Genomic DNA, 27,914 nt, shown 5'->3' with positions numbered 1-27,914 from the left:
TAGTACAGAAGCTTTTATTGTATCCCCACGTGCAACCACGAGCATGGAAAACGCAGTGACATGGTGCATGTATAATCCATCTTCCACCAGTATGCAAGAAGCAGGTGAAAACTTAACTCCTACTCATAGTAGTTATGAACGTGCCTTGGATCACTTGGTCCGGGGCTTATCCAGCCTCTATGGTCTCGATCTCTCCTCCGGACGCCAGGGTGCGCTGCGCCGCTCCTTAGCTGCATGGCGTCTCGATCTTCCGATCTTCCCTTCTCGCTGCGCAGCGCTTCCGGTAGCGGGCGGAAACCCGGGCTGGTGGCTGCCGACGCCGGGGTCCCGAGGCATGGTGGGGGCGGGGCCGGGGGAGGTGTGCGCGGAGCAGGCTAGGGCGACCCTTGCCCTGGCCCCATGAGCCAGGACTCGACAGGTGAGGACTTGCCCTTTGCGGCCCGCGAGAGCTCCGCGGCGGGCTCCTCCCCGCATGCTCGCCGGGTCTCAGGAGCTCCGGCCCCCGGCTTTGCCCGGGGAGGCCCCGCCCTGGGCTTTTCTTTCCGGGGGCGACCATGGGCATGTGTGTCTGCCTCTTGGCATCCTTTTCTTGTTTTGGAAGCAGTCGCCAAGAGTGTGGGGACATGTGCACTTGCTCCAACGAGGAATAAACCTTGCGTTCACACAATTAGTGACCCGCTTTAGCCAGGCTTTCGTTTCAGACCGCACCGCACCAAAGCGTCTACCATGTGCCAGCCCCAGGGCTGGAAGAGTATACCGCGGTGACCGAAGTAGACCTGGTTACTTCCATTAGAGAGGGTACAGTTCAACGAGGAGACTCAAACATTAAACACAACCATGCAAGCGACCGTGTAAATTAAAAAAAAAAAATGTGACAGATGACTAGAGAAAGAAACAAGAAAAAGATGAGTCCTTTAGGTGGGGTGGTCAGAAAGACTTCCCCAAAACTTGACACTACTAACGTTGCAACGAGAGAATTTATGGCGTGGACCGGAGAGAATGTCTTCCGGAAAATGAAAGTTCCCCTGTGGTTACCCACGTTAGCCAAGAAGATGGCTTGAGGTATGCCCACCGTTTAAGAAGGAAGCTTGCTACGTGTTAAGCACTGTGGTGGGCATACAACAGATAAGTGTATACTTGACCCAGAGAGATCACCATAAATATACACATTAGTAAAATACAGAGAGTTGCAATTGAGTGGCTAGTGTGTTGGAATCTATGTCTCACTAAGTGAAGGAAGGCCTTCAAAGACAGGATGATGAGGCTGATATTGGAGACAGTTCTCAAAGGTGAAGAATTTAGTGTCTACAAAAGACCAGATAGTAGAGTTCAGTGTGTGGTCTGTTGCAGTCACTCTGCTCTTTTCCTAGGGCTAAAGTGGCTCTAGGCAATATGCAAATGAGCGAGTGGCTTTCAGGGAAGGGTTCCTTCCAAAAAACAACCAGAGGTGGTAGTTTAGAGACCTGACTCCCTCTGGTCTGGCGGCTCTGCAAGCCTTTTAGATCTTTATCCAATGGATGTAGCTTGTATGAGGATAAGCTTGAAACAAAAGGATTGCAAAACAATACCCTGACTATGTGTTGTAAGGGTTTTGTTTGTTTTGTGGTCCTGGGGAATCTGTTATGCTGCTCTTTATGAAAGCCTTTGCCAGAACACTACTACCACCTCCAAGCTTTTGAGATAGATCTCTCTCTCTCTCTCTCTCTTTCTATTATTGATGTGCAAACCTTCTTTGTTGGCCATTTGTATTTGAATCTGGGTTTGTGGCTATTTGTCGAGTTCTAAGAGTTCATTAAATATGTTAAGTATTAACCCCTTACCAGATATTTGGACAGCAAATACTCTGTTCACCCTGTAGGTTTTCCTTTCCCCTTTCCCTGGGGTAGCAGGGTAGGAGGTGGGTAGGGGTTTTGAGACATGGCCTAACTGTGTATGTAGCTCTGACTGTCCAGGAACGCACTATGTAGAGTAGGCTGGCCTCAAACTCACAGAGATCCACGTGCCTGCGGTTGGTCCAGGCCTTATTAACTACCAAATGGTGTTTGTTCATGTATGAGACCCTTTGGCTAGATACCTGAGGAAAGCCCTCATAGTCTTCCTGTCTCTGGCACTGATTTATAGACACCCAGAAGTATGCTTCACGGATCTCCTAGAGTTTTCGAAGCCAGGCATGTTGACAAGATTAATTGTGGCAAGAGAAGGCTTATTTTGGGACTCTATTCTCCATTGGCCTGTCTATACAAGTGTTAGAACTTGGTGTTTTTTTTTTTTAATCATTTGATTGATTGATTGATTGATTGATTGTGGTATAATAGGTTCTGAAAGCAGGAAGTATGAGCTCTACCTGTGTTACTGTTCATATCATCTTAGCTACTTTTTACTCTTTGAGATTTCCTGCTGCTTTTAGCGTGAAATTTTGTTTTCAAAAAAAAAATGCCATTAGGATTTCGATAGAGATTGCTTAAATTTACAAATTGCTTTAATATAACAGCCCAGCAAATGTATATGCGCAGTCCAGTGTTAACTTTTTTGTTTGTTTGTTTTTGTTTTTTTAAGACAGGGTTTCTCTGTGTAGCCCTGGCTGTCCTGGAACATTCTCTGTAGACCCAGGCTGGCCTCGAACTCAGAAATCTGCAATGTTAACTTTTTTAAAAAGCAAAAACAAAAACAAAAAAAAAGTTGGGGAAAGTAAAAGAGTTGACCCTTTGCCTCACCTGTGCAAGGCCCCAGCTTCAATTTCCAGCACCCTATAAGTGAAGTGTGGGTGCGTAACTCTTTAACCCTACACTGGAGAGCTGGGGCAGGAGGATCACAGTTGAAGGCCGTCCATGGTTACATAGCAAGATCAAAGCCTGCTTGAGCTCCTGTCTCAGAAATAAAGACAAGGTTTCAACCTGCATTAGCCTGACCTTGAACTCCAAGTGATATTCCCTCCTTGGCCTCCTGAGTGGAGGTGGTGGGGTTTTTTACTGTGTGCCCTTAGACCCTGAGTAGGAGATTTTTGTGCTGTTCATGTTTGATGTACTTTTTGGCTTATTCTTCGAAAATTCCTGTTAGTTTATACTTGGAAGGTATTCTTCGTGTCTTGTATCCTTCTTTTCAGATATTAAAATTCAAAATGTCAGGGTCACTGTGCAACTGTAATCGCAGAGGAATCCAGGTCACTGTTGTCCGGGAAGCTCTCAGGTTCATATAGAGGTGTTAGTATGTTTTGTTCCGTTTTCTTGAGTTCTGCTTTTTTTTTCTTTTTCCCCATGCAGAGATGTTATAATGGATCATCATGTTTCCACAATTAAACCTCGAAGAATCCAAAATCAAAATGTCATTCACCGCCTCGAACGCCGGCGCATCAGTTCAGGCAAGGCGGGCACCCACTGGCATCAGGTCCGAGTGTTCCACCAGAACGTCTTCCCCAACTTCACGGTTGTCAACGTCGAAAAGCCTCCTTGTTTCTTACGGAAATTCTCGCCTGACGGGCGCTACTTTATTGCCTTTTCATCTGACCAGACATCTCTTGAAATCTATGAGTACCAGGGCTGTCAGGCAGCAGAGGACCTCTTGCAGGGATACGAAGGGGAGATCTTGTCCAATGGCAATGACCAGAGGTCGGTCAGCATCCGAGGTCGGCTCTTTGAGCGTTTTTTTGTTCTGCTGCACATTACCAACGTGGCGGCCAATGGCGAGCACTTGAACCGGGAGTGTAGCCTCTTCACAGATGACTGCCGCTGCGTCATCGTGGGCTCTGCTGCCTACCTCCCAGACGAGCCTCACCCTCCATTCTATGAGGTGTATCGGAACAGTGAGTCGGTGACCCCCAATCCACGGTCCCCACTTGAGGACTATTCCCTCCACATCATTGACCTTCACACTGGCCGTTTGTGTGACACACGCACATTCAAGTGTGACAAAGTGGTCTTGTCGCACAATCAAGGGCTCTACTTGTATAAAAACATCCTGGCCATATTGTCTGTGCAGCAGCAGACGATTCATGTCTTCCAGGTGACCCCTGAAGGCACCTTTATCGACGTTCGAACCATCGGCCGCTTCTGCTATGAGGATGACCTGCTCACTGTGTCTGCCGTTTTCCCTGAGGTGCAGCGGGACAGCCAGACAGGCATGGCCAACCCTTTCAGGGACCCTTTCATCAACTCCTTGAAGCACCGCTTGCTGGTTTACCTCTGGCGCCGGGCAGAGCAGGATGGCAGTGCCATGGCGAAGAGGCGGTTCTTCCAGTACTTTGACCAGCTGCGCCAGCTGCGCATGTGGAAGATGCAGCTCCTGGACGAGAACCATCTGTTCATCAAGTACACCAGCGAGGACGTAGTGACGCTGCGGGTCACAGACCCGTCTCAGGTACGGGGAGCGCTCCTGCCTGGGCGCTGTGCCGCCAAGTCTTGCTAAGTTTGGGTCAGTGACAAGCCACTGCCACGTGGACAGCCAAGTCTGCCAAATTACTCCTCAGGACATTCTCAGTCCCTGTCACGTAGGAGCTCAGATGCTGTAGGGTCAGGGTTTAGACCACACAGATGTAGTCTCACCTAAACTTTATAAGACTGATCATCGAACCGCACAGGTTCTGGCAGGAAGAATGAGCACTCCATGCACAACTGGAAGTTCGTAGGGCTCAGTGGTGGAAAGCAGCTTATTCAGCACCGAAAACAAAACCTACAAAGCTGCCACTGCAGCCAGGTATGACGGTGGGCGTACTTGTGGCGTAATGCCCACAATCCCAGCAGTGGGACTACAGAGCTTGGATCCAGGGCAATGAGCTCCAGACCTGTCTTTGTTACCAGACCTTGACTTAAAACGATAAGGAGCAAAAGCCAGGCGTGTTGGCGCACACCTGTAATCCCAGCACTTGGGAGGCAGAGGCAGGGGGATTTCTGAGTTCAAGGCCAGGATAGTCAGGGCTACACAGAGAAACCCTGTCTCAAAGAACAAAACAAAATGAAACAAACAAGCAAACAAAAAGATAAGGAGCTGAGTTCAGATACCTTCTGGAAATCCAGGGAGCCCTAGAAAGCTCTCCACTTCAGTGTGGTCTGAGTAAGAGGCCCACCTCGCTGCATCTTTGGCTCCCTTGCCCCAAGCCAATCCTCCTGTTTTGGAAACAGAGCAGTGAGGCAGATAGTAAACTAGGAAGTCAGTCGACTCCCCCTTCAACGGATACTATACGTTGTTGGGGGTTGACTCAGTGGTTAAAGCAGAACCATTGTAAATGCCAGATGAGTGGCGGCCTGCTTGTAATTCCAGAGTTCAGAAAGTGGAGACAATTCCAAGAGCAAGCTGGCTCATCTGCAAGCTCTTGAGTTCAGGTGAAAGACTTTCATGCCTTAATGACTAAGACAGACAGTGGTTGAAGAAGACTAGTAACATCAGTCAACCTTGGGCCTTTATGTGCCCAGGTTTGGCACATAAAATACACACACACACACATACACACACACACACACACACACACACACACACACACACACACATACACACGCACCACACATGCATGAGGAACATAAATAATAAATAATGGATGAATGAATAAGAGCTAGTATACAGGACATCATTTCTAAGCCCTCACCTAACTTGTGGTAAAATATCTTCCAACAGTGACCCCCTCCACGACAAACAAACAAAAACATCAGAGCTTGTATATTCTAAAAGGGGAAAGTGGTCAGATCCGAGTCTATTTTTAAACTTGGCTGTCTCCCCTGTTAATGATGGGTGGTCACTGAGCCACCATGGGTGAACATCCAGTTCATCTTCTGCGTCATGGAAGATAGGTGGGAGAGTCCTTAACTTCTTTCCCCTCCTGTCCTTAATTTCCCAGTCTGCTGTAGCGGGAAATCTGGTAAACGTTTGTGTAATCTTATAGTCACATAATTATGAAAGATCCTGTTAAAACCCTGATATGATCAAAGTGGTGTCCTGGTCTATAGATGGGCCATGAGTCACTCTTTTATTTAGGTTTCTGCTATAATTACCTTTCTATTTTGGAAGGACTAAGTTGTCTGTTATCACTGCACTAAGATTATCCTTCTTCTTTTGCTAACAGGTGACCTATTTTTTTCCTGGTAGTTAGAGTCAGTTATAGCTGGACATGCTGCCGGGGCTGTGTCCTCTGCTCGGAGTTTGAAACTCGACACCTAGTCTCTGTGCCCCAGTTGTCCTCTTTTCTTCCCTTCCAGTTTAATTTGATAAGTTCCAATAAGGTTAATGAGTAAAAACTGCATCCATAGACAAAGCCTTGGTAATATTATGGGTATTATTCTCAGGTTGTCTCCAGCCTCTTTAATTTGCAGCCAAATTTAATTTCCAGGTGACTGCAAAGTCATGTAAGAGGAGCTCTGGGAAGGACTAATTACTATGAGACAGGTGGGCCACATGGCTGCAGAGATGGGTAACAGAGATTAGAACTCAATCAGGGGAAATGTGAATCCGTGTGTCCTGGACATCTTAGACTCCTGCTGCAAGCTTGCAGATTTAGTTCACTGTGACAAAAAACTCGAGGTACCTGGAGCTTCCTGTTAGGCAAGGCAGAGCACTCAAGATGTCAAGGAAAAGGCCCCAGTCACCAGGGCTCCATTCAGGAAAAGTGGTGACTGCCACCTATGGCATTTGAATGCTTTTCAGGTCCCCCACCCCCACCCCCATCCTAATTGGCAGAAATCTCAGATGTTTCTTACAAAAGCTCTTGACTGAAAGAACATTTGTGGAGAAAGAGATGGAAAATGCCTGTCTGATTTTTCATTTGTTCATCTTTAGTATCCTGCGTGGATACAACTTGCCCAGGCAGTTTTAGCACACATTGTACTTAAGGCGTCTCTCTGCATGCTAGAAATATTAAGAGGGAAAAATAAATGCCCCGAAATTGAACTTTCAACTGTACACATAGAAGAGAAAATCATTTTCCAACAGGCAGCCCAGGGCTGCAAATCACTTTCCCAGCAGGAAAGAAAATTAAATCTGGCATTTTTAAAACTTAAAAAAAAAAACAAAAAACCTTAGGGTAGATTGGGGAACAAGTAGCGAATAAACACTTGGAAGGAAAAATATTGAATTTGCACAGTTTGAAATGGAAGATTGAAAGCCTTTTTATGTATACATGCTGGCCAGCTCGGTAATCCCAGCAGCGCAGCGGCGCGGGAAACCTGGTGGCATCAAGGTTCTCAACGATGGAGCCAATGCTGCCTCCTCCGTTCCCAGACCTTGTGGAGCTGTGCTCCCTAGCTAGTGCCAAGGCGGAGGTCCCCGAGTGTGTGGTTGGGCGGAGTGCATTTCAGGTGAAGTGGAAAGTTACCTAGCCATGGCCACCTCATTGGCTGCCTCTTTCTGCAGGCCTCCTTCTTTGTGGTATACAACATGGTGACAACAGAGGTGATTGCCGTGTTTGAGAACACATCCGATGAGCTTCTGGAACTCTTCGAGAACTTCTGTGACCTCTTCCGCAACGCCACCCTGCACAGTGAAGTCCAATTCCCTTGCTCAGCTTCTAGCAACAACTTTGCAAGGCAGATCCAGCGCCGGTAAGCTGTCCCGCCAGGCCTCGCAGGCTTAACTTGAAAATGGTTGGTGTTAGGCTGGTAGCCATTTGCTTCAGGACACTTTGTATTCTGTGTGCCCACCTGGCCTTGGTAGGTCTGCCTGTTGCACTGTCATCCATCTCTGAGAACCTGTGTAATTGTTGGTGTATCTTCTGGGTCCTTAGACCACATGTCAGCTGCAGAAAGACAGAAAGTCTGTTTATTGCTATATTCTCAGTGGTGTACTGTCAAGTCCTTAAATATTTGAGGAATGAGTGATGGAGATCACATTAGAACTTCTGGTTAATATGGCATGTTGAACACATCCACCTATCTCTGCTCCATTGGAAATAAAGAAAGGAATAGAGGGGTGGCCCTTAAGAGCAGAGAAGACAAACCACAACTATAGATACGGGTTTGGAAGTAGGAAGTCCACGCGTGGTATCTAAGAGCCTTCTTAGTATATTAGCATGATAGGAGTAGTTCCTTTGGGCTAAAGTCTCTGGGCCTCCTCAGCTTTCATACCTCAATTGCTCTAGCCTTAATGAGGTAAGGAAAATATCTGGTTTTGGTCCCCAAATAGGCCAGACCACACTGAGCGGATGAATCGGGGCCTTCTTACTTGTGGGAAAGATGAGCAAACAGGTAAACGTCCTATAGTGGCTCCATGCTTGGGCACAGGGACAGTTGTGGTTACACAGATCCTGACCCTCATTTGCCTCTGCCTTCTCTCCGACACATCTGTCTTCTGCCATAGTAGCTTCATTCTCTTCTTTTCAGTTTGAAAGCAGGGTCTCCCTGTATAGCCCAGGCTGGTCTTGTACCCGTGGTGCTTCACCTTCCCAGTCTCCTAGTGCACAGGTGTGGACCACTTCCCTCCCATTTTGGTGGCCGTGCTGGGTCTTGAACCTGAGTGTCTTCTTTCACCATTAACTTTTAAGTTAGCCATTTCCTCAGTGAGTTGCAGAAGGTAGGCGTCCTGGTTTTCTCTCTGTTGTTTTGATAAACACCATGGCCAACAGCAGCCTGGGAGAAACGGGTTTATTCCAGCTTCTACTTCCATGTCACAGTCCTCCACCGAGGGAAGTCAGCAGAAAGTCCAGGCAGGAGCCTAGAGGCAGGCACTGACAGAAACCTGACAGGAATGCTGCTTACAGTCTTGTTCTTGGCTTGTTCCTAGCTAGCTTTTTGATACAGTCCAGGATCATCTGCCCACAGTGGGCTGGGCACTCCTTCATCTGTCATCTATTAAAACAGTTCTCCACAGACATGGCCACAGGCAATGCTTCAGTTGTGGGTCCCTCTTCCAAATTAGCTAGTACAGTGGGTACCCTCAGTGAAAGCACTAAAGAGGCCCGCTCCATGTGGTCAGGAATTTTGATTTCTGTTCACGGTTGGGTCCACACCAAGGCTAGTGTGTTATCAGCTGAGAGGAGCTGCAAGCTCATTTCATGAGCTGAAAAGTTTTTTCCTGCCACTTAAGACTGAAAAGTTATAAATGTGCACTATCTTGAGTAGGTTTTCTAAGCTACACAGTCATAGTTTACTTTATTAAAACTATAATGTACATGGAAATTGAAATGATTTTCTGTTTCTTGTGAATACACGGCTCTTAATGCAAAATTGTGTGGTAAGTGTTCTCTAGTAATCTTCATGTAAAAACACTTTTTAGCATAAAGCGTGCAAGCAAACAAAATGAATGCTTAAGACCGGAATCATTTAAGAAATGCCTTTACCAAAACAACAAAACAAAACAAAACAAAAGACAAACCAAAAAATGGAGAGTAGATGGGGAGGGGCAGGGAATGGAATATGGAGTATAAAAAATGAATTACAAATAAAATTAAATTTAAAAAAGGAAAAGAAAAAGTAAAACAAAACAAAAAGAAGTACCTTTATCCTAAAAGAGACCTCCCTCTGCCCCCCACCCCTCCCACCCCCAAAAAAAAGGACTAGGAAAGGAAGAGGCAGAATCGTTGTCACGGAGACAGGTGGAGATGTAAGCAAGGCTCTAGGAGACCTGAAATGCCTTAGATTTAGCTGAAGAACTCTCCAAGGGGAAAGAGGGAGTGAGGGCATAGCAAAATGGAAAAGAAAAGAGTTAAAGAAAAATTGGGAGCATTTGCCCTAGAGTTCTGTATCTGCTGTTCCTGAGAGAGAGAGAGAGAGAGAGAGAGAGAGAGAGAGAGAGAAAGATTGAGGGCCAAAGAGGTAGAAACAATGTGAGTACTTCCTGACCTGGACGGATAGAACTTTCTAGATTAGCAGGATCATCCATGACTATTGGAACCAACTGTTAAACTTTGAGGAAATTTTGCAAGCTGATTGTTAAACATAGCCATTACTAAGCTGTAATTACTCCTTTTGACATTATCCATGGTTTTTTGTTTTAAACTTTTTTACTAGATATTTTCTTTGTTTACAATTGTCCATGTTTTTGAGGTTCTGTTATCCGGATGCTGGATGCTGCATAGTGCAGGGCTATGGCTCATCTCCAGCTGGGTTTGATGATGTTAACGCCGGTGCCATGAAATTGGCCACAGCAGGAAGCTTGATACCACAGAAATTGGCACATGCTACAAATTATGCCCCTCCCCCTGCCAAGAAAAACCACCCACTTTCCCAGCATTCTGGTACTTAGCATAGTCAGTGAGAGAAGGCCCACATGCCGTACAATTTTGAAACATTGGAGATAAGGGTAAATTATAAAAACTTGGAGTAAACTTACATTTCACATGCAAAAATGTTATTAGAATGCTGTCAGATTGGTCAGTGACAATGCTAAATGCTTAGATGTTAAGATCTTGCCTTCAAAATTTTGTGAAAAGGATGATTTCAAGGCCTTGGGAATGTAGTTTAGTACATTCAGTGGGCTCTGGGTTCAATCCTGTCTCTACCTGTAGAGATACCCAAAAGTAACTCTCTCTGTCTGTCTCTGTCTCTCTTTGTCTCTCTCTCTTTCATGAGAAGAGCTGACTAGGCTGCCCTTGAACTTACAGTTCTTCTGCCTTGGCTTCCGGAATGCTGGAATTACAGATTACTGGTCCTGGTGAAAAGGATGATTTCTCATGTAGAATCCTGTATTCAAATAGAATAGAACAAAGATATTTTCATGTCTGTGAGACTAAACAATAAAATCACCTCCTATGTATCTTTCTGAGGAAGCCTTTGGAAAAATACCTGTCACCAGTAAACCACAAAGGAATGGGTTTTGGGCACCAGGGAGAGTCAGAGTTCTGAAGGTGCTGAATAGGAAGCTCCAGGATCACAGGTCACAGGTCACAGGTCACAGGTCACAGGTCAGCCTTGAAGGCTGTGGTGAAGGATCCAGGAAGGAAGTGTTACTGGAAAAGGCAGAGCTGGAGCGGTATCTGGTGGGTCTGAGTGTATCATCACTGCTGTTCTGGTAGAGGTGTCAATGGTATGGATGCGGAGCTATTGAAGGAGACCAGGAACTACCCAGGGCTAATCAGGATGATATCAGAAGAAACAAGAGCAAGCCTAAAAGCTGTTGAGGCCTTTGAAGGACACTAATGAGGTTAGGTGGCTGGATTTGAGAGAGAAAGGAGCAGTAGTTGGACATAGGGCCAGAGACACAAACGATTGGCTGTTCTACAACTTCAGGTGGTCCAGAGTAGTGGCAGATGATACTGGTTTTATCTCTCGCTCGCTCTCCCTCCCTGCCTCTGTCCACTAAGGACTGACCCTGGAGGCCTCTTGTATGTTTGGCAAGTGCTGTGTTGCTGAGCTCTATCCCCAGCCAGGTTTTTACACTTTTATTTTAAGGAGGTCTTACCAAGTTGCCCAGGCTAGTCTAATCTTGTTCTTGAATTTTCAGTCCTGAAAAATCTGTGTCCCAAATAGTTGGAATTACAGACCCATGTCACTAAACCAGATGGTTTTCCTTAATTTAAACCCGAAGTAATAATGGCATGTTTGTGTGTTGATGGGGCTGATCCGGGAGAGTATCCTGCCTAGAGGGCATGAGATCTGCCACCCAAATAGAGAGATTGGAGTGCTGTGCAGGGACAGATGCTCGGTGGAGACCTTAAAAGGTCCTCTGTGTTTGTTAGTGACAAACTAGGGGGAGATGAGGTAACCATGGAAGAGAGTGGGAGGCAGGCTGGACTGTGGAAGTTCAGATTAGTATCCTCCCACATTGAGAGCCTATGTGGCTTTGTGGCCAAAGGTTGGAGTGAGCGTTACTTTCAGTTTTCTCCAGCCACAGGCATAGAATCAGGAGAGAGAGCTGAACTTCACTGGTGTCCTGGAAAGCAGAATTCAAGGTTGTTGAGCATGCAGGTGGTGGAGCTGTTTCACGATTGACTATGAGTTCTAAGATGCCTAAAGAAGAAAGAAGACTTAATGGGTGTGTGAGATGGAAGAAAAATGTTGGGGAGCTAGGAGAGGATGGCGGGAACATGGGATGGTCACCTGGAGTGCAGTGCTTGCAGGGTGAGGCGAGGTTATTGGAATACAGGGCAGAGGCTGAGGGGAAAGCCAGGCTAGGCTATGCTGTTAGAAGGATCTTTACCAAGAATTTTGGAGTCACCCAGAGTTAAGAGATGTTAGTTGGACAGAATGACACAGCTAAGAAAGAGCTAAGAACTGCAGAGTCCAGAGAGATGGCTTCTTTATATTTCAGGCAGTGTGGGGCTGGAGAATGGAGATCAGGTGAGTGTTGCTGAAGAATAGGAGCCGCTTCAATGTACAGATCTGCAGGCTGTCCTAGAGACTTTGTGGTCATTACACAGCCGTGAGTCAGCGCCTATCGTGTGGCCATCAGTGGTGGCAGGGACAGAGAAACAGCTCCATGGTGTCACCTGTAAGTAGCCTGAGGAGTTTACTTATCCTTTGGGGACCTTTACTGCAGATCCATGGCATGGCTACAGAAAAGAGTCTCAGGATGTGGCAGAATTGAAAGTTATTAAAGGGCTGGAGAGATGTCTCGGTGGTTAAGAGCACTGACTGCTCTTCCGGAGGTCCTGAGTTCAATTCCCAGCCACCATATGGTGGCTCACAACCATCTGTAACAAGACCTGATTTCCTCTTCTGGTATCTGAAGACAGCTAAGCTACAGTGTGCTTACATATAATAAATCTTAAAAAAAAAAGAAAGTTTTTAAAAAACATTTCGGACAGATTTAGAAACAAGGGTTAGCAGAGAGACACTTGGGAAAAGTTGAGCTATGCCCACGTGGATCTGAGCTCTCAAATGATAGTTGTGATTAAATGTCTAAATAGCTATATAAACTGGTTTGGGGGACTTATGGTTATATCTAAAAGTGTTGCTAAGGAACCTTTCTTTTCTGGTGAGTGAGGTTTAGGGTGGTTCCAGAGAGCACTGAGTAGGAGTATAGCTGAGAAAACTCGTTCACAAGAGCAGTGGGGGAAGTTAGGATTTTAATTGTTTGTAAAATAAAATCACTGTATGTGTATAGTGTGTATGTGTAGAGTGTGTATGTGTAGAGTGTGTATGTGTAGAGTGCATGCATGTGCCCTGGCACATGTAGGATGTCAGAAGACCACTTTTGGGAGTCAAATATTTCCTTCGACTGTGGGACCTGGTGACTGAACTTAGGCCAGGTTTTTGGGCTTGTGTGGCAAGCACTTTCACCTGGGGAGCGCTTTAGATTTGAGGCGTGATGTGAGTTTTAAACTGCGGCAGCTACTGAGAAAGCCTTCCTTACTGGTGCTTTGTTTTAGGTTCAAAGACACGATTATAAATGCCAAGTATGGAGGGCACACGGAGGCTGTGCGCCGACTGCTAGGCCAGCTCCCCATCAGTGCCCAGTCTTACAGTGGGAGCCCATACCTGGATTTGTCTCTCTTCAGCTACGATGACAAGTGGGTGTCAGTCATGGAGCGACCCAAGACTTGTGGAGATCACCCGATCAGGTACTTTATCACCACCACAGCTACAAACTGCTTGAAGTGAGAGGCCCCATGCTCCCCCCCTTCTATAGCATAGGTCAGTGACTGAGGCTTCCTCTCTCTCTCTTCTATAGCATGGGTCAGTGACTGAGGCTTCCTCTCTCTCTTCTATAGCATGGGTCAGTGACTGAGGCTTCCTCTCTCTCTCTCTCTTCTATAGCATAGGTCAGTGACTGAGGCTTCCTCTCTCTCTCTCTCTTCTATAGCATAGGTCAGTGACTGAGGCTTCCTCTCTCTCTCTCTCTTCTATAGCATAGGTCAGTGACTGAGGCTTCCTCTCTCTCTTCTATAGCATAGGTCAGTGACTGAGGCTTCCTCTCTCTCTCTCTTCTATAGCATGGGTCAGTGACTGAGGCTTCCTCTCTCTCTTCTATAGCATGGGTCAGTGACTGAGGCTTCCTCTCTCTCTTCTATAGCATAGGTCAGTGACTGAGGCTTCCTCTCTCTCTTCTATAGCATAGGTCAGTGACTGAGGCTTCCTCTCTCTCTCTCTTCTATAGCATGGGTCAGTGACTGAGGCTTCCTCTCTCTCTTCTATAGCATAGGTCAGTGACTGAGGCTTCCTCTCTCTCTCTCTTCTATAGCATGGGTCAGTGACTGAGGCTTCCTCTCTCTCTTCTATAGCATGGGTCAGTGACTGAGGCTTCCTCTCTCTCTTCTATAGCATAGGTCAGTGACTGAGGCTTCCTCTCTCTCTCTCTCTTCTATAGCATAGGTCAGTGACTGAGGCTTCCTCTCTCTTCTATAGCATAGGTCAGTGACTGAGGCTTCCTCTCTCTCTCTCTTCTATAGCATGGGTCAGTGACTGAGGCTTCCTCTCTCTCTTCTATAGCATAGGTCAGTGACTGAGGCTTCCTCTCTCTCTCTCTTCTATAGCATGGGTCAGTGACTGAGGCTTCCTCTCTCTCTCTCTTCTATACCATGGGTCAGTGACTGAGGCTTCCTCTCTCTCTTCTATAGCATAGGTCAGTGACTGAGGCTTCCTCTCTCTCTCTCTCTTCTATAGCATAGGTCAGTGACTGAGGCTTCCTCTCTCTCTTCTATAGCATAGGTCAGTGACTGAGGCTTCCTCTCTCTCTTCTATAGCATAGGTCAGTGACTGAGGCTTCCTCTCTCTCTTCTATAGCATGGGTCAGTGACTGAGGCTTCCTCTCTCTCTCTCTTCTATAGCATGGGTCAGTGACTGAGGCTTCCTCTCTCTCTCTCTTCTATAGCATAGGTCAGTGACTGAGGCTTCCTCTCTCTCTTCTATAGCATAGGTCAGTGACTGAGGCTTCCTCTCTCTCTTCTATAGCATGGGTCAGTGACTGAGGCTTCCTCTCTCTCTCTTCTATAGCATAGGTCAGTGACTGAGGCTTCCTCTCTCTCTTCTATAGCATAGGTCAGTGACTGAGGCTTCCTCTCTCTCTTCTATAGCATGGGTCAGTGACTGAGGCTTCCTCTCTCTCTTCTATAGCATAGGTCAGTGACTGAGGCTTCCTCTCTCTCTCTCTTCTATAGCATATGTCAGTGACTGAGGCTTCCTCTCTCTCTTCTATAGCATGGGTCAGTGACTGAGGCTTCCTCTCTCTCTTCTATAGCATAGGTCAGTGACTGAGGCTTCCTCTCTCTCTCTCTTCTATAGCATAGGTCAGTGACTGAGGCTTCCTCTCTCTCTTCTATAGCATGGGTCAGTGACTGAGGCTTCCTCTCTCTCTTCTATAGCATAGGTCAGTGACTGAGGCTTCCTCTCTCTCTTCTATAGCATAGGTCAGTGACTGAGGCTTCCTCTCTCTCTTCTATAGCATAGGTCAGTGACTGAGGCTTCCTCTCTCTCTTCTATAGCATAGGTCAGTGACTGAGGCTTCCTCTCTCTCTTCTATAGCATAGGTCAGTGACTGAGGCTTCCTCTCTCTCTTCTATAGCATGGGTCAGTGACTGAGGCTTCCTCTCTCTCTCTTCTATAGCATAGGTCAGTGACTGAGGCTTCCTCTCTCTCTTCTATAGCATAGGTCAGTGACTGAGGCTTCCTCTCTCTCTTCTATAGCATGGGTCAGTGACTGAGGCTTCCTCTCTCTCTCTCTTCTATAGCATGGGTCAGTGACTGAGGCTTCCTCTCTCTCTCTCTCTTCTATAGCATAGGTCAGTGACTGAGGCTTCCTCTCTCTCTCTCTTCTATAGCATGGGTCAGTGACTGAGGCTTCCTCTCTCTCTTCTATAGCATAGGTCAGTGACTGAGGCTTCCTCTCTCTCTCTCTCTTCTATAGCATAGGTCAGTGACTGAGGCTTCCTCTCTCTCTTCTATAGCATGGGTCAGTGACTGAGGCTTCCTCTCTCTCTTCTATAGCATGGGTCAGTGACTGAGGCTTCCTCTCTCTCTTCTATAGCATGGGTCAGTGACTGAGGCTTCCTCTCTCTCTTCTATAGCATAGGTCAGTGACTGAGGCTTCCTCTCTCTCTTCTATAGCATAGGTCAGTGACTGAGGCTTCCTCTCTCTCTCTCTTCTATAGCATAGGTCAGTGACTGAGGCTTCCTCTCTCTCTTCTATAGCATGGGTCAGTGACTGAGGCTTCCTCTCTCTCTTCTATAGCATAGGTCAGTGACTGAGGCTTCCTCTCTCTCTTCTATAGCATAGGTCAGTGACTGAGGCTTCCTCTCTCTCTCTCTTCTATAGCATAGGTCAGTGACTGAGGCTTCCTCTCTCTCTTCTATAGCATAGGTCAGTGACTGAGGCTTCCTCTCTCTCTCTTCTATAGCATAGGTCAGTGACTGAGGCTTCCTCTCTCTCTCTTCTATAGCATGGGTCAGTGACTGAGGCTTCCTCTCTCTCTCTCTCTCTTCTATAGCATAGGTCAGTGACTGAGGCTTCCTCTCTCTCTTCTATAGCATGGGTCAGTGACTGAGGCTTCCTCTCTCTCTTCTATAGCATGGGTCAGTGACTGAGGCTTCCTCTCTCTCTTCTATAGCATGGGTCAGTGACTGAGGCTTCCTCTCTCTCTCTCTCTTCTATAGCATAGGTCAGTGACTGAGGCTTCCTCTCTCTCCCTCTTCTATAGCATGGGTCATGACTGACTCTTTCTCCTGTGCTTCTGATGGATGGAAAGAGCAGGCTGTCTGTGTTGTGTGGTGAGAGCTTGGATCACTTAGGTATTATTCTAGCCCCATGAATAAAACTTTTATTCAGATAAATGCTGTCTGCTTTTAAAAGTGTCCAAGGAAGCCTGGCACTTGGGAGGTAGAGACAGGTGGATCTCTGTCTGTCTTTTGAGTTTGAATCTAGCCTGTTCTATAGAGTGAGTTCAGGACAGCCAGGGCCATACCAAGAGACCCTGTATTGAAAACAACAAACAAAAAAGCAAAAGCATCCAAGAAAAGGAACTGTAATTTTCATTTTTAATATCCTAATGACATTCTCTCACAGATTTTTGTATCTAGTGTATGTTACTCAAGTTATTTTATCCAAGTTACTTAGTAGAAAAAGCAGAGATAATTTTTTACTGCTGGAATTCTTTTTTTTTGCATTTTAAAAAATATTATTTATTTATTTACTTTATGATTTGAGTACACTGTACCTGTCTTCAGATGCACCAGAAAAGGGTGTCAGATTCCATTACTGATGGTTGTGAGCCACCATATGGTTGCTGGGAATTGAAATCAGGACCTCTGGAAGAGCAGTCAGTGTTCTTAACCACTGAGCCATCTCTCCAGCATTTTTTTTTTAAGGTTATCCGATGAGTATGAATGTTTTGCTTGCTGTGTATATGCACACTCTGTGTGTACCCGGTGCCCACAGAGGTCAGAAGAGTGTGCCAGATACCCTGACTTGGAGTTCTGGTTGGTTGTGAGCCACTGTACTGGGAGTTACAGGTGGTTGTGTGCTACCATGTGGACGCTGGGAATTGAACCCAGGCTCTCTGATAGGGCAACAAGTACCCTTAATTACTGAGCCATCTGTCTTTTCACTCCTACTGCTGGGTTTTTAAGGCAGGTTTGAGGCCAGCCTGGGATATGAGACCCTACCTCAGAACAAACACACATTTGATAATGTCACCAACCATTTAATTAGTATTCCCTGTGTTGCCTGAGAATTTTATTTGCACAGTTCCTTTGCCTCATGTGCTAAACAAGGCTCATATACATGTGGCTGCTAGCCTTAAACCTTAGGTTTGCTTTCCTCTTTATTTTTCTTGCAATGAAATCATTGCTCATCACCAACACATTCATCCTGTAGTCTTTCTCACACCTGGGCTCTGTCCATTGCATGCTGGGAGTTGTATTTATGGTATTCCTTATCCCTCCTGCTTTTCTATAAACTGGTAGTTAGATTTAGAGGCACAGACAACTCACTTTAAATTATAAAGCCATGTGTGTTGGGAACTATGTGGGTAGGTTAATGTGCTTTTTGTGCATAAAAGCACATAATGGGCCTCATTTGATACAGCCAAACAGATTCATTTTGGTCCTTGCTGACAAAACTTCCTGCTTTTCTGGTTTGAAAAGATGAGCCCCAATAACAGGCCTGCGATGTCATAGCTATGACAGAAGAGGCTTCTCTTGTAATTTACTTAAAATGAGACCTGAAAGGACATTGAAGACGTCCGAGGAGGTGGTGTTGCCAGGCACAGTCATTGTCTATGTCATTCTGGTTTTGCCAACAATTGTGTGCACGTTTTCATCTGTAGCATTAGTCCCAGGAGGCACCACAGTTTGCTGACTGCTTTAACTGCAGGGTGTCTTCCATTGAGCTACCCAGTCTTCATCCTGACACTGGTCCATTGAGTAGATGTGCCCCATTTACCCAGCCTCCTGCCCATCTCTTTTTATGCATTTTTATATTACAGCAATTCTGATAGTGTCAATCATTTAAATTAAGTTCTGAGGGTATGAATTCTTAGGGATGGGGTTATTTTATCAAAAAGTATGAACACCACTGAGCTCAGGGGTGGCACATTTCCCTGGTATGTGCAAGGCCCTGGGTTTGAACCTCAGCTCTGCAAAATAGTAATAGTAATAAAAAGTGTAAGTATCTTTATATTTGTTTCTTTGCTTTCAGGAAAGGGTAATCAGAGCTTTTTAGTTATTATCTTCAAGCCTGTTCACCATCTCTAGTTTCCCAAACCACAAGTCATTCAGAAACATCTTTTGCTTCATTGTATCAGACGGAGACTCCCAAGCTCACCCACTCACCCTTTGGTCTATTCCTGAGTGCCCTGCTGCTGAGCTGCATACTAGCATGCCATGTGATTGCTATATGTGAAAAGCGACAACCTTCAGAGAGAATGCATTTCATTTTTTAGTGTTTTATGTATTGAGATGTACTCATGGAGCCCAGGCAAGCCTCAAACTTGCAGTGTAGCCAAGGCTGGCCTTGAGCTCCTGACCCTCCTGCCTCTGCCTCCAGAGTGCTAGGATTACAGACGTGTGCACTACACCTGGTGTGAGAATTTGTCCTTAAAACTGAGAATCTTCAAGATTAGGCCAAAATGGCACTATTGTGTAGTCTCTGCTAGCCACTGCTGGCTGTTGGGTACTTATTGTGAGATGAGGCCAAGCTGAGACATGTGTAGGTATACAGTAGCTGGTTATTTCAGATATATTAAATTAAATTAAATATATTACAAGATAAATTCTACTTTTTTGTTTTGCTTCTTTTTACAATGTGGCTCTTTGGAGATTTAAAGGCACACAGGAAGTTATGTATGCTGTTAGTATTTCACTTCTAATGCCAGCTTAGACATCTTTAGGCTGGAGCTTCTGCAAGTGGGGGGTTGTAATTTGGAGTCTGATTCAGGGCCACTGTGAGAACTAAGGTCAGGAGCTGACTTTACAGTCACTAATGAGATGAGTGGCTTGAGGTTCTGCTGAGCTGGGCTTGCTGCAAGAGGCTGTCTCATTTATCCGATGAACTCTTCTGTCTGCATCCCCTGCTGGCTAGATTTCAAGGTGGCAGTGATAGCAACATCGTGTCCCTTTTCTGTTTAGGTTCTATGCCCGGGACTCTGGCTTGCTGAAGTTTGAGATCCAGGCGGGCTTGCTGGGCCGCCCCATCAACCACACAGTGCGACGCCTCGTGGCCTTCACCTTTCACCCCTTTGAGCCATTTGCCATTTCTGTGCAGAGGACTAACGCAGAGTATGTTGTCAACTTCCACATGCGACACTGCTGCACCTAGTCACCTCATTACAATCGTGCTGTCCAGGACTTTGCCCCTGCTTCGCTCAGTGGGCAATAAAGCAAAAGCTCTGAGCTGCCAGCTTTCGTCGGTATTCCAGACTGCTGTGCCTCCCCTACCACAGAGCCTGAGAGAAAGGATGGGGGGCAACCTGGTGGGACTCTGTTTTCCTCTTACCCGGATGATCAGTTTTCATGTCCTCTCGCTTTTCCCTGTGGGAACACCTAGCATTAAATCCATTTTATTTTGTTTACTTAGCATTTTATGTCTGTGGAGATAGAAGCATTTACACCTTTCCCGCCTTTCCGCCTTGATGTCGCTCTTCGCATTATGGTGTGAAGCTGGCAGCAGGTAAATCATGTTTACTCTGGAAACTATGTACTCCTTTCCATTCCCACAACAGGCAGGGCTGGCTTTATACGAGAAAATAAAGCCTTGGTATTTTCGTAGGACACTGTCTCTTCCTTGATGTTTCCCTCACCCCGGTGCTTTTTCCCCACTTGGTAGAGAGGGACTGAGAGAGAAGCGACAGGCAGGCCCTGGATGCGGCAGCTGCTCCTGCGTGCTAAGTGGCCAGTGCCCTTGTCAAAGGCAGTCATTTGTCTCCTTCCCCAGGGCTTTCTGCTGGTAATTGTTAGCCCCGGAGAGGTGGGAGTAATCACACAGCCTCATGTGGAAGCATGCTCACATCTGCTGCCCGTGTCACGCTGGTGGGAGAGCATGCAGCCCTGTGAGGCTTGGCAGAAACAAACACTGAGTAGCACGTACTGTCCTCTGAGTAGCAGAAGCTGAAAGGCTCCAGGTGTCCCTAAACAGATCAAACTGGTTGTCCCCGGGTGCCTGAGCTCTCATAGCTCTCCTGTAGCCCCCTGCTGGCACCAGACTGCACCCTTCTGTCACATTGTCCACCAGGCTCCTCCAGAGGGCCTGTAAGCCTGTTTCTATCTCATTTGCATAATTTCCCCTGTCATAATGTAGTCAGCTTGTTTAGAAACATCTGTCTCAGAAGGTACCTCTGAAATGTTTTGTACCAAAGCAATCTAAAAGGAGCCACGGATACAAGCAGCTGGGTCCCATATGCCTTCTGCTAGTCAGACTTTTCTGGGAACTCTAAGAATGATAGGAGGTGCTGAGCCCCTCTGAAACCAGTCCCATTAAGGTCATCCTCAGCGGCCTAAATTTTGTGTGTTTGGGTTTTTTTTGTTTGTTTTGTTTCAATTTTTATTTTTGCACTGCTGGAAATTGAACCTAAGATCATGCCCATATTTGGCAAGTGCTTTATCAGCTGAGCTGTATTCACAGTGCGAGTAGCTAGTTTTAGTCTCTGCCTTCAGTACAAGCTCTGAGCACCTAATATGAATCAGGGTGGTAGTGAGCTAAGACTGAGGAGAGCTAGGAAGATGTGGCTGTGCATTCAGCAGAGAAGAAGGGTCCCAGCAGAGCTTCTCTGAGGACAGTGGGGGGAGGCGAAGCAGCAGGAGAGGAATGCTGGGGAAGAGCTTAGGGAATGGCAGCACTGACTGTTATGTGACTCAGGATGGTGCCACCCCACCTTTCCCATGAGCCTTCCCGCTTCCATTAACCCTGCCGAAACGGCCACCAACAATCCCAGAGCTCTGTCTCTTAAATGACTCCAGTTCCTGTCAATGCCAGGATGGACACCCCCTGTATACCCCTGTATTACTTTTCTTGTCACTTTGACCAAATAACCTGACTGAAGCAACTGAGGGTGAAAGGGTCTTTTTTATCTAGTTCACAATAAAGTCACCTGGTGAAGAAGAGGCAACGATGTCCATGGGGCCGGAGACGCTCACTTTTCTCTCATCTTGGCTCAGCTCAGAAAGAGACCCCTTAGGAAAGAAATGGCCAGGTATAATCCATTGTGATGACCCTCCACATCTGCCTCAGATGCAGAGGGCTCCACAGCCTCCAAGACTGGCATCACCAATGTGGGGACATGAGTAGTTAAACATACAAGCCTGCAAGGGACATTCTGTACTCAGGACCAGGCACATTTAGCCAGTGAGTTGCTTCTGCCTCACGGCTATTCCAGCACCCAAAAGTCTTACATCTGGTTCTCTTCTGTCCTCTGTGGCAGTCATCCTGCATTGAGTTGGGGTAGTGGGGAGTGTGGAGAAGGTTCTGCTTGGTCCTAGGCCCCTATTCATAAGTGACAGACATCCCTTCCACACACACCTAAGCAAGAGACTCTGAGAACTGTCATTTGCCTGGCTAGCCATGTGCTGGCTTTTCTTGTTTCCAGAAGGAGGAAAGCTGAGTTTTGATAGACAAGTAGCCATTACTGACTGAGACCTTAGCTTCTTCATTAGCTCTCACCTCCCTCAAGGTTCTCTTTTTCCTTATTCAGCCTAGTTGGCTTGGTGTAATATGGATAATATCTTGCCAGTGCACTTGACTTTTTTTTTTAATATTGTTCTGCTTTCTTTGTGATGTATTAGAACAACTTCAACGCCTAATCTGTGTTTGAGTGGCTGAAAACCATGTTTGCTCTTGAGTGCATGACACAGCCCTGACGTTGAAGACTCTCAGTGTTGCAGTTAGCCTCATGTATTCTTGTCTTGTTTTCTACTCCATGGAGGCTGTTGGTTCTCACTTTCTCTTGCCTCTGGCTTCAGAATTCTTTCTATGTTTCTCAGCTGCCACCTTGCCCCTCCATGTCTAGACAGAAACTATCAGATGGGAATTTCCCTCCCCTCCCTTTCCTTTACCATGTCAACTGGGAGATATGTTTGTACTTGTTTCTTACAGGTACCTGATATAGCCAGTGACATCTACAGTTCTGAGCAGAGAGAACAAATGCGTGCATGCTTACTGTCCAGTTTGTTTTCTCTATTCTTTTTGTTTTTGTTTTGTTTTTTTATGGTTTTAGAGTTTTATTGTAGAAAGGCAGGGAGAAAGAGAGAAGGTAGAAAGAGGGAGAGAGGCTGGCCATGGCCACGTGGAGAGAGGGGGGGAGGGAGAGAGAGAAGGAGGGCTAGAGATGAGAGTAAGAAAAGTGAGAGCTTAAAAGGCTGTTTTCTCTATTCTTAAACACTCCAGTGCCCTAAGCTTAAGGAATGGTACTGCCCACAGTGGGTAGGTCCTCCTGCGTCCGTTAACACAATTACCATAATCCCCTTCACAGAGGCTAACCTGATCTAGACAGTTAGCTGAGACTCTCTTCCCATGTGATTGTTTCAAGTTAAACAATAATAAAACTGATAAAACTGATCATCGAATCATCTGTGTGATGATAAGATGATGTAACTGCTATAGCCTTCAACCCCAATGGTACAGTCCCCACTCTGGGAACTTGCCCATTGCATCTTGCAGAGTATTTCAATAAGTTTTCTGTCTTTTCACATCTTGGTAAATTCTTCTACTCTCCACATTACTAATGCACTGCCTTTTATATGCTGTTTTGCTGGACAGTAGTGTGTCAAGAGAGAAACACCTGGTTCTGTTTCTAGAACTGGTTTCCAGTTCTCTTGCCTTTGTGATTGCTCTTTGTTGGTTTCCTTTCCTGGCTTCTCTAAGCTCTATCTTCAGAGGTTGGGCTGCTCTAGCACTGGACCTTGAATTCTTACCTCTTTCCCCACCCCCATCCATGTAGTTTTAGTTATAGACTGAGACTGATGGTCCTCAAAGCTGTAACTCCAGCTGCCCCTCCCCCCAACGCCTTGGTGGCCCTCATTCACATGGCCCATGACTTACACAGATATCTAGTATGCTTTTCAAAACATTCCTAATACCATTGACTCTTTCCCTCTCTCCAACCTTTTTCCTTCAAGATTTCCCATCAGGAACCAGGCAGGTATGGTGGCCCTCTTGGGAGGCTGAGGCAAGTTGATCAGGAGTTCAAGGCTAACCTCAGCTCATAGTGAGTTTTCAGCCTGGGTTAAATGAGACCCTGTTTCAAAAAAACCCAACCTACCAACCAATCAAACAAAATGATTTCCCATGGCTTCAAAATCTACACCCATTAACTGGAGTTCAAATAATAGGACATACCTTGTCTATTCTGTTCTCTACCCCATACCTGGCTTTATTCCAGGGGGTTGCCATGAGCACTCTAAAGCAATTTTGGCAGCCCTGTATCCATTGTTACTAACTAGACAGGAGCCTAGACCAAAACCTGTTAACCTACAGGGTTATTTTAAAGATGCCGTGCACTTAATTTAGGTCAATGGCATAATGAGGTACAGGCTTCTGAGTAATATACATTCCCTCACTGCTACTACCAATAGAGAAATAAGCCCACCCTCCCGTAATGCAAGGCTCTACATCCCAATTGAAAAGGATCAGCCTTAGGATAAAGTTGGGCTGAGGTAAAACAAAGACAGAAAGGAACTAGTTGGCCCTGGAAGCCATCCTACCGCTGCATTTTCAGATCTGTGAGGCAAAGTTCTTCTTGTTTAAAGCTCGTTGGATGGGGTGGGTCTGGTTGAGGGCAAATTCATAGATGCAAAGAGAAAGGTCCTTGTGGAAAGGTTTGTCCTTCATTCTCATTTTCTCTCTTCCTTTTTCCCTCCCTTCTTTCCTTCATTCCTCCTTTCCCTCCCTCCCTCCCTCCCTCCCTCCCTCCCTCCCTCCCTCCCTCCCTCCCTCCCTCCCTCCCTCCCTCCCTCCCTCCCTCCCTCCCTCCCTCGATATGTTCCTCAGGCTGGCCTTGATTCCTGAACTCAGGAGGTCTTCTTGTCTTGACTGGCCTGGAGTGGATTACAGCTTCAGAGCGTTCCGGAGTATACAGTTCCATGTGCCCATCTTAGATCCATGGGATTTTTTGGAAGCTGGAGTTTGATGGATCTGGTCCTGGTTTCCATGACGCCAGCTCCCAGGGTTCCTGTTCTCAGGACTCTGTGATAGTTTCTGGTGTTCCCTCGGCTTCCCTGCAGCCTTCCTTGAGTTTCTTTATGTGTTTCTGATAACTGTGGAGATTTAACTAAAATTGGAGTTGAAGCACTTGGCCCGTTGAGTACTTGCTGCTATTAGGCTCTCAATTGTGCATATTGTTTATATTGCGCCTGCAGGATTTAAGGTGGCTCTTAGTAAATTCTGGCATCTCTGCTCAGTAAGTGTCCAAAGAATCTCAGGACTCTTTGGAGAAACAACTTCTTTGAAACTCAGATGTTTAAGAAAACATGGAGCCGGGCGTGGTGGCACACGCCTTTAATCCCAGCACTCGGGAGGCAGAGGCAGGCGAATTTCTGAGTTCGAGGCCAGCCTGGTCTACAAAATGAGTTGCAGGACAGCCAGGGCTACACAGAGAAACCCTGTCTCGAAAAACCAAAAAAAAAAAAAAAAAGGGAGTGGACTTCAGGGAATGTCTTTCAGCTCTAAATCTTCCCTGAGCCTCCTGAGCCTCACTCTCGGCAGAGAGGCCATGTTGGCCTTGGCTCGAAGCTGCTGTGGACCTCAGAGAATGCTGCCATTTAATTTAGCACTGCCTGTTTCGTTTGTAGCCCCTGCAGACAAGCCTAAGTGAGTGAAAACCTAAATTAGATAATTTTTAAAAGGACAGCAGCTTCATTATTTTCAAGCACACAGAGTATCTTAGACTCGTCAAGGAAGTGCTCTGCCGTAGCAGCCCGTCGGGACATTTCTTAAGGAGTAGATTATAATTATTGCTAATCAGCATAATAGTTCCCCAAAATGCGTGCCTTGAAAGCAATTGAGCCTATTAAGTGACTCGAATGTTCCAAGGGGCAATTTTGTTTACAACATTAATTTGCTGTCTACATATCTCTGATCGCTGTAACTCTGTTGTTTCAAAGAAAACACTTTAAAGGCTTTCTGCATCAGACAACATTTGATTATGCTTGAAGGAAACTGAGAGATGCATTCTGGGACTGGAGGGGTGAGTAGTAGGAACGAGATTCTTCATCCATGGTACCCTTATCTAATTATGGGATTCGCTCTGGCTGGCATGACTGCCTAGTACCAGCTTTGGCTCTATCACCTACTAGCAGGGTAACACACTGAGCCCTTTATCAGAACTTTACCAAGTCTGTTTCCCGTCTATAAAATGAGGGTAGTTTCCCTACTTTACAGACTTGGTACAGTGGACATCAGTTAAAGCTCCTACTAAGGACTCACTAAATGTCTGTTGCCCTCTTCCTTCTCTTTACCCATTTAGGCCTGAGGGGAAGTTTCTTGTTTCTTCAGCCCCTCAGAGATTTCTCTCAGCTCTGGTAACTGAACTCAACTTGACCCCTTTCCAGTTTCAACTCCTGGCCACTGAATGACAACTGGTAGCATCTCAAGTGGTGTCACAGTCTCTGTTGCCAGCACACCTATGTCTGAGAGGACCTGCGCATCCCTGTCCCTCTGCTCCTTGCAGCAGCGAGGCCCATTGATTAAAGAGACTTTGGTCTCCCATGGGTTTGTTTCTGTGGTGTTGTTGATTATCCATTGTCAAGAGCCAGAAGCCACACTAAGTGCCTTCCGTAGGAAGTTCTGTGGGGTGTGTGTGTGTGTGTGTGTGTGTGTGTGTGTGTTTTTGCGATACATTTTTAAAATTTGGAGGTTGTTTTATGACTGGTTTCTTGTCAGGATCAGGCATGCAGCTGCTGTGACATAACTGCTGTCATCACCTGTGCACATGCAAACTGGCTGTGTCTGTCCCTGTTGACATTCCTTCTGTAATGTTCCCTGTTGGCTTCACTGGTATTCTACAGAAGTGCCTTGTAAGGTATTGTCAAAAAGATTACAATGATTGGGTATCCTAATGCGAGGCTGCTGTATATGGCACAGGTGCTGTACTGGCTAGTTTTGTGTCAACTTGACACAGTGGAGTTATCACAGAGAAAGGAGCTTCAGTTGAGGAAATGCCTCCATGAGATGCAACTGTAAGGCATTTTCTCAATTTGTGATCAAGGGGAAAAGGCCCCTTGTGGGTGGTGCCATCTCTGGGCTGGTAGTCTTGGTTCCATAAGAGAGCAGGCAAGCCAGGGGAAGCAAGCCAGTAAAGAACATCCCTCCATGGCGTCTGCATCAGCTCCTGTTCCCTAACCTGTTTGAGTTCCAGTCCTGACTTCCTTGGTGATGAACAGCAGTATGGAAGTGTAAGCTGAATAAACCCTTTCCTCCCCAACTTGCTTCTTGGTCATGATGTTTTGTCCAGGAATAGAAACCCTAACCAAGACAGGTGCAGAGCCGTGGGGGCAGTGTTCAGATTAGTGAACTGCAGATTTGTCACCAAGTCGTCGCCCTTTCCAGAGCAGCAAGTGCTCTTTATAAGTAAAAGAGGAAGATGTCACCAAGAAATGACATTTTACTGACATGATAAACTGGGTAGAACTATCACCTGTCACATCAAGAAGTCACGTGAATGGAGGAGAGATTGTCTCTCCCCTTGAAATAAATGGAAGAAATTTTAATAGGGCCAGAACCTCGCATGACCTATGCTTATAAAGCCCAGGGCTAATCAATCGCTAAGGTGGGAATGGATTTGTCAGACGCTCCCTGCTGACTTTGAACAGGAGCTGATTAACTCCTGAGATAGGTGATCCAATACAGGAAAACAGGAATCAGATGATGTAAGCTGAATATGGAACCCTGGAGAAACTGCATGTTCTTCAACAATGCCTTGAACGCCACCCAGCACGAAACTGCAAACTTAAAACCCAGGATATGTCTTGGATCTCTATTGCATGGTGCTCTGTGTGTGTATGAACTCTATAGACCGTGATGTCACGTCCCTATGTCGAAAGGCTGGGAATGCCTGCTCATGAGGTCAAACTCAGACTCCTCAGGCTGCTCTTTGAAAGCTTTTGTTGCAGATTCAGAGGTTTGGAATCTGTCCTCCTGAGGGCAGCTGGAAAACAACAACAACAACACCTCAGTCAGCATCATTTTGGGGAGGAGTAAAAAGTACATACGTTTTCATGTTAGAAACTTAAGAGTTTGAGAAACATTCCTGATGGGGTCCTCCAGGGGATGTAACAATGGATAGTTAAACATAGCCTGCTATTCCTGGTTATCAAACTGGTGGTGTGCACAGGGGTGGGAAGCATTGCAAGGTTTAGAAGGTTGAGAAATGTATTAGGAAAATATCGTGTCTGAATGGTGGCACATGCCTGTCGTCCCCACGCCCAACATGGCAGTGCCATGGACAGTATTGTGGGTTGCAGTCTGTGCTCTCCTCAGGCTGGTCTCAGACCGGTAGAAAGAAGGATTGCTACTCAAAATTGGCATTCCTCGGGAACCTTGAAAAGTGGGTTTCTGTTTGCCAGGAAAAGCCATTACTTTCTTGTCTCCCACCTACAGCTTCTCCAACTTCTGGAAAGGACAGCTAGTTATTCTACTACCTC

The 27,914-nt window shown here is 46.2% G+C and overlaps 1 protein-coding gene across 12 annotated transcripts; it reads left to right on the top strand.

Annotated features, from left to right (window-relative positions):
* Det1 (de-etiolated homolog 1 (Arabidopsis)) lies at nt 1–25,980 on the top strand. 12 transcript variants are annotated; one of them, XR_391369.4, is made up of 7 exons: nt 1–418; nt 3,261–4,353; nt 7,333–7,520; nt 13,223–13,414; nt 19,413–19,562; nt 19,861–19,953; nt 24,265–24,569. XR_391369.4 is itself a non-coding variant. In XM_006541268.4 (6 exons), exons 2-6 carry the CDS (start codon nt 3,271–3,273, stop codon nt 19,880–19,882), a joined length of 1,635 nt encoding a protein of 544 aa, XP_006541331.1. In that variant the 5' UTR covers nt 1–418; nt 3,261–3,270; the 3' UTR covers nt 19,883–20,054. The 12 variants fall into 12 exon arrangements, 6 of the variants coding, with proteins under 6 accessions (XP_006541331.1, XP_011249211.1, XP_006541332.1 ...); XR_391368.4 differs by having other exon boundaries at nt 19,413–19,756; XR_003946577.1 differs by lacking the exon at nt 19,413–19,562 and having other exon boundaries at nt 24,265–25,980.
* The last annotated feature ends 1,934 nt before the right edge of the window (nt 25,981–27,914 follow it).

The sequence above is a fragment of the Mus musculus genome, chromosome 7 (assembly GCF_000001635.26).
Source record: "Mus musculus strain C57BL/6J chromosome 7, GRCm38.p6 C57BL/6J".
Taxonomy (NCBI): Eukaryota; Metazoa; Chordata; class Mammalia; order Rodentia; family Muridae; genus Mus; species Mus musculus.
Note: the sequence above shows the minus strand (reverse complement) of the source record. Positions and strands in the feature narration are given on the sequence as shown.

Coding starts and splice junctions, on each gene's coding strand:
- Det1 (XM_017312371.2), top strand. CDS start 3,271: ATGGATCATCATGTTTCCACAATTAAACCTCGAAGAATCCAAAATCAA. Junction 7,521..13,222: donor GCAAGGCAGATCCAGCGCCG/GTAAGCTGTCCC, acceptor GCTTTGTTTTAG/GTTCAAAGACACGATTATAA. Junction 13,415..19,412: donor TGTGGAGATCACCCGATCAG/GTACTTTATCAC, acceptor TTTTCTGTTTAG/GTTCTATGCCCGGGACTCTG.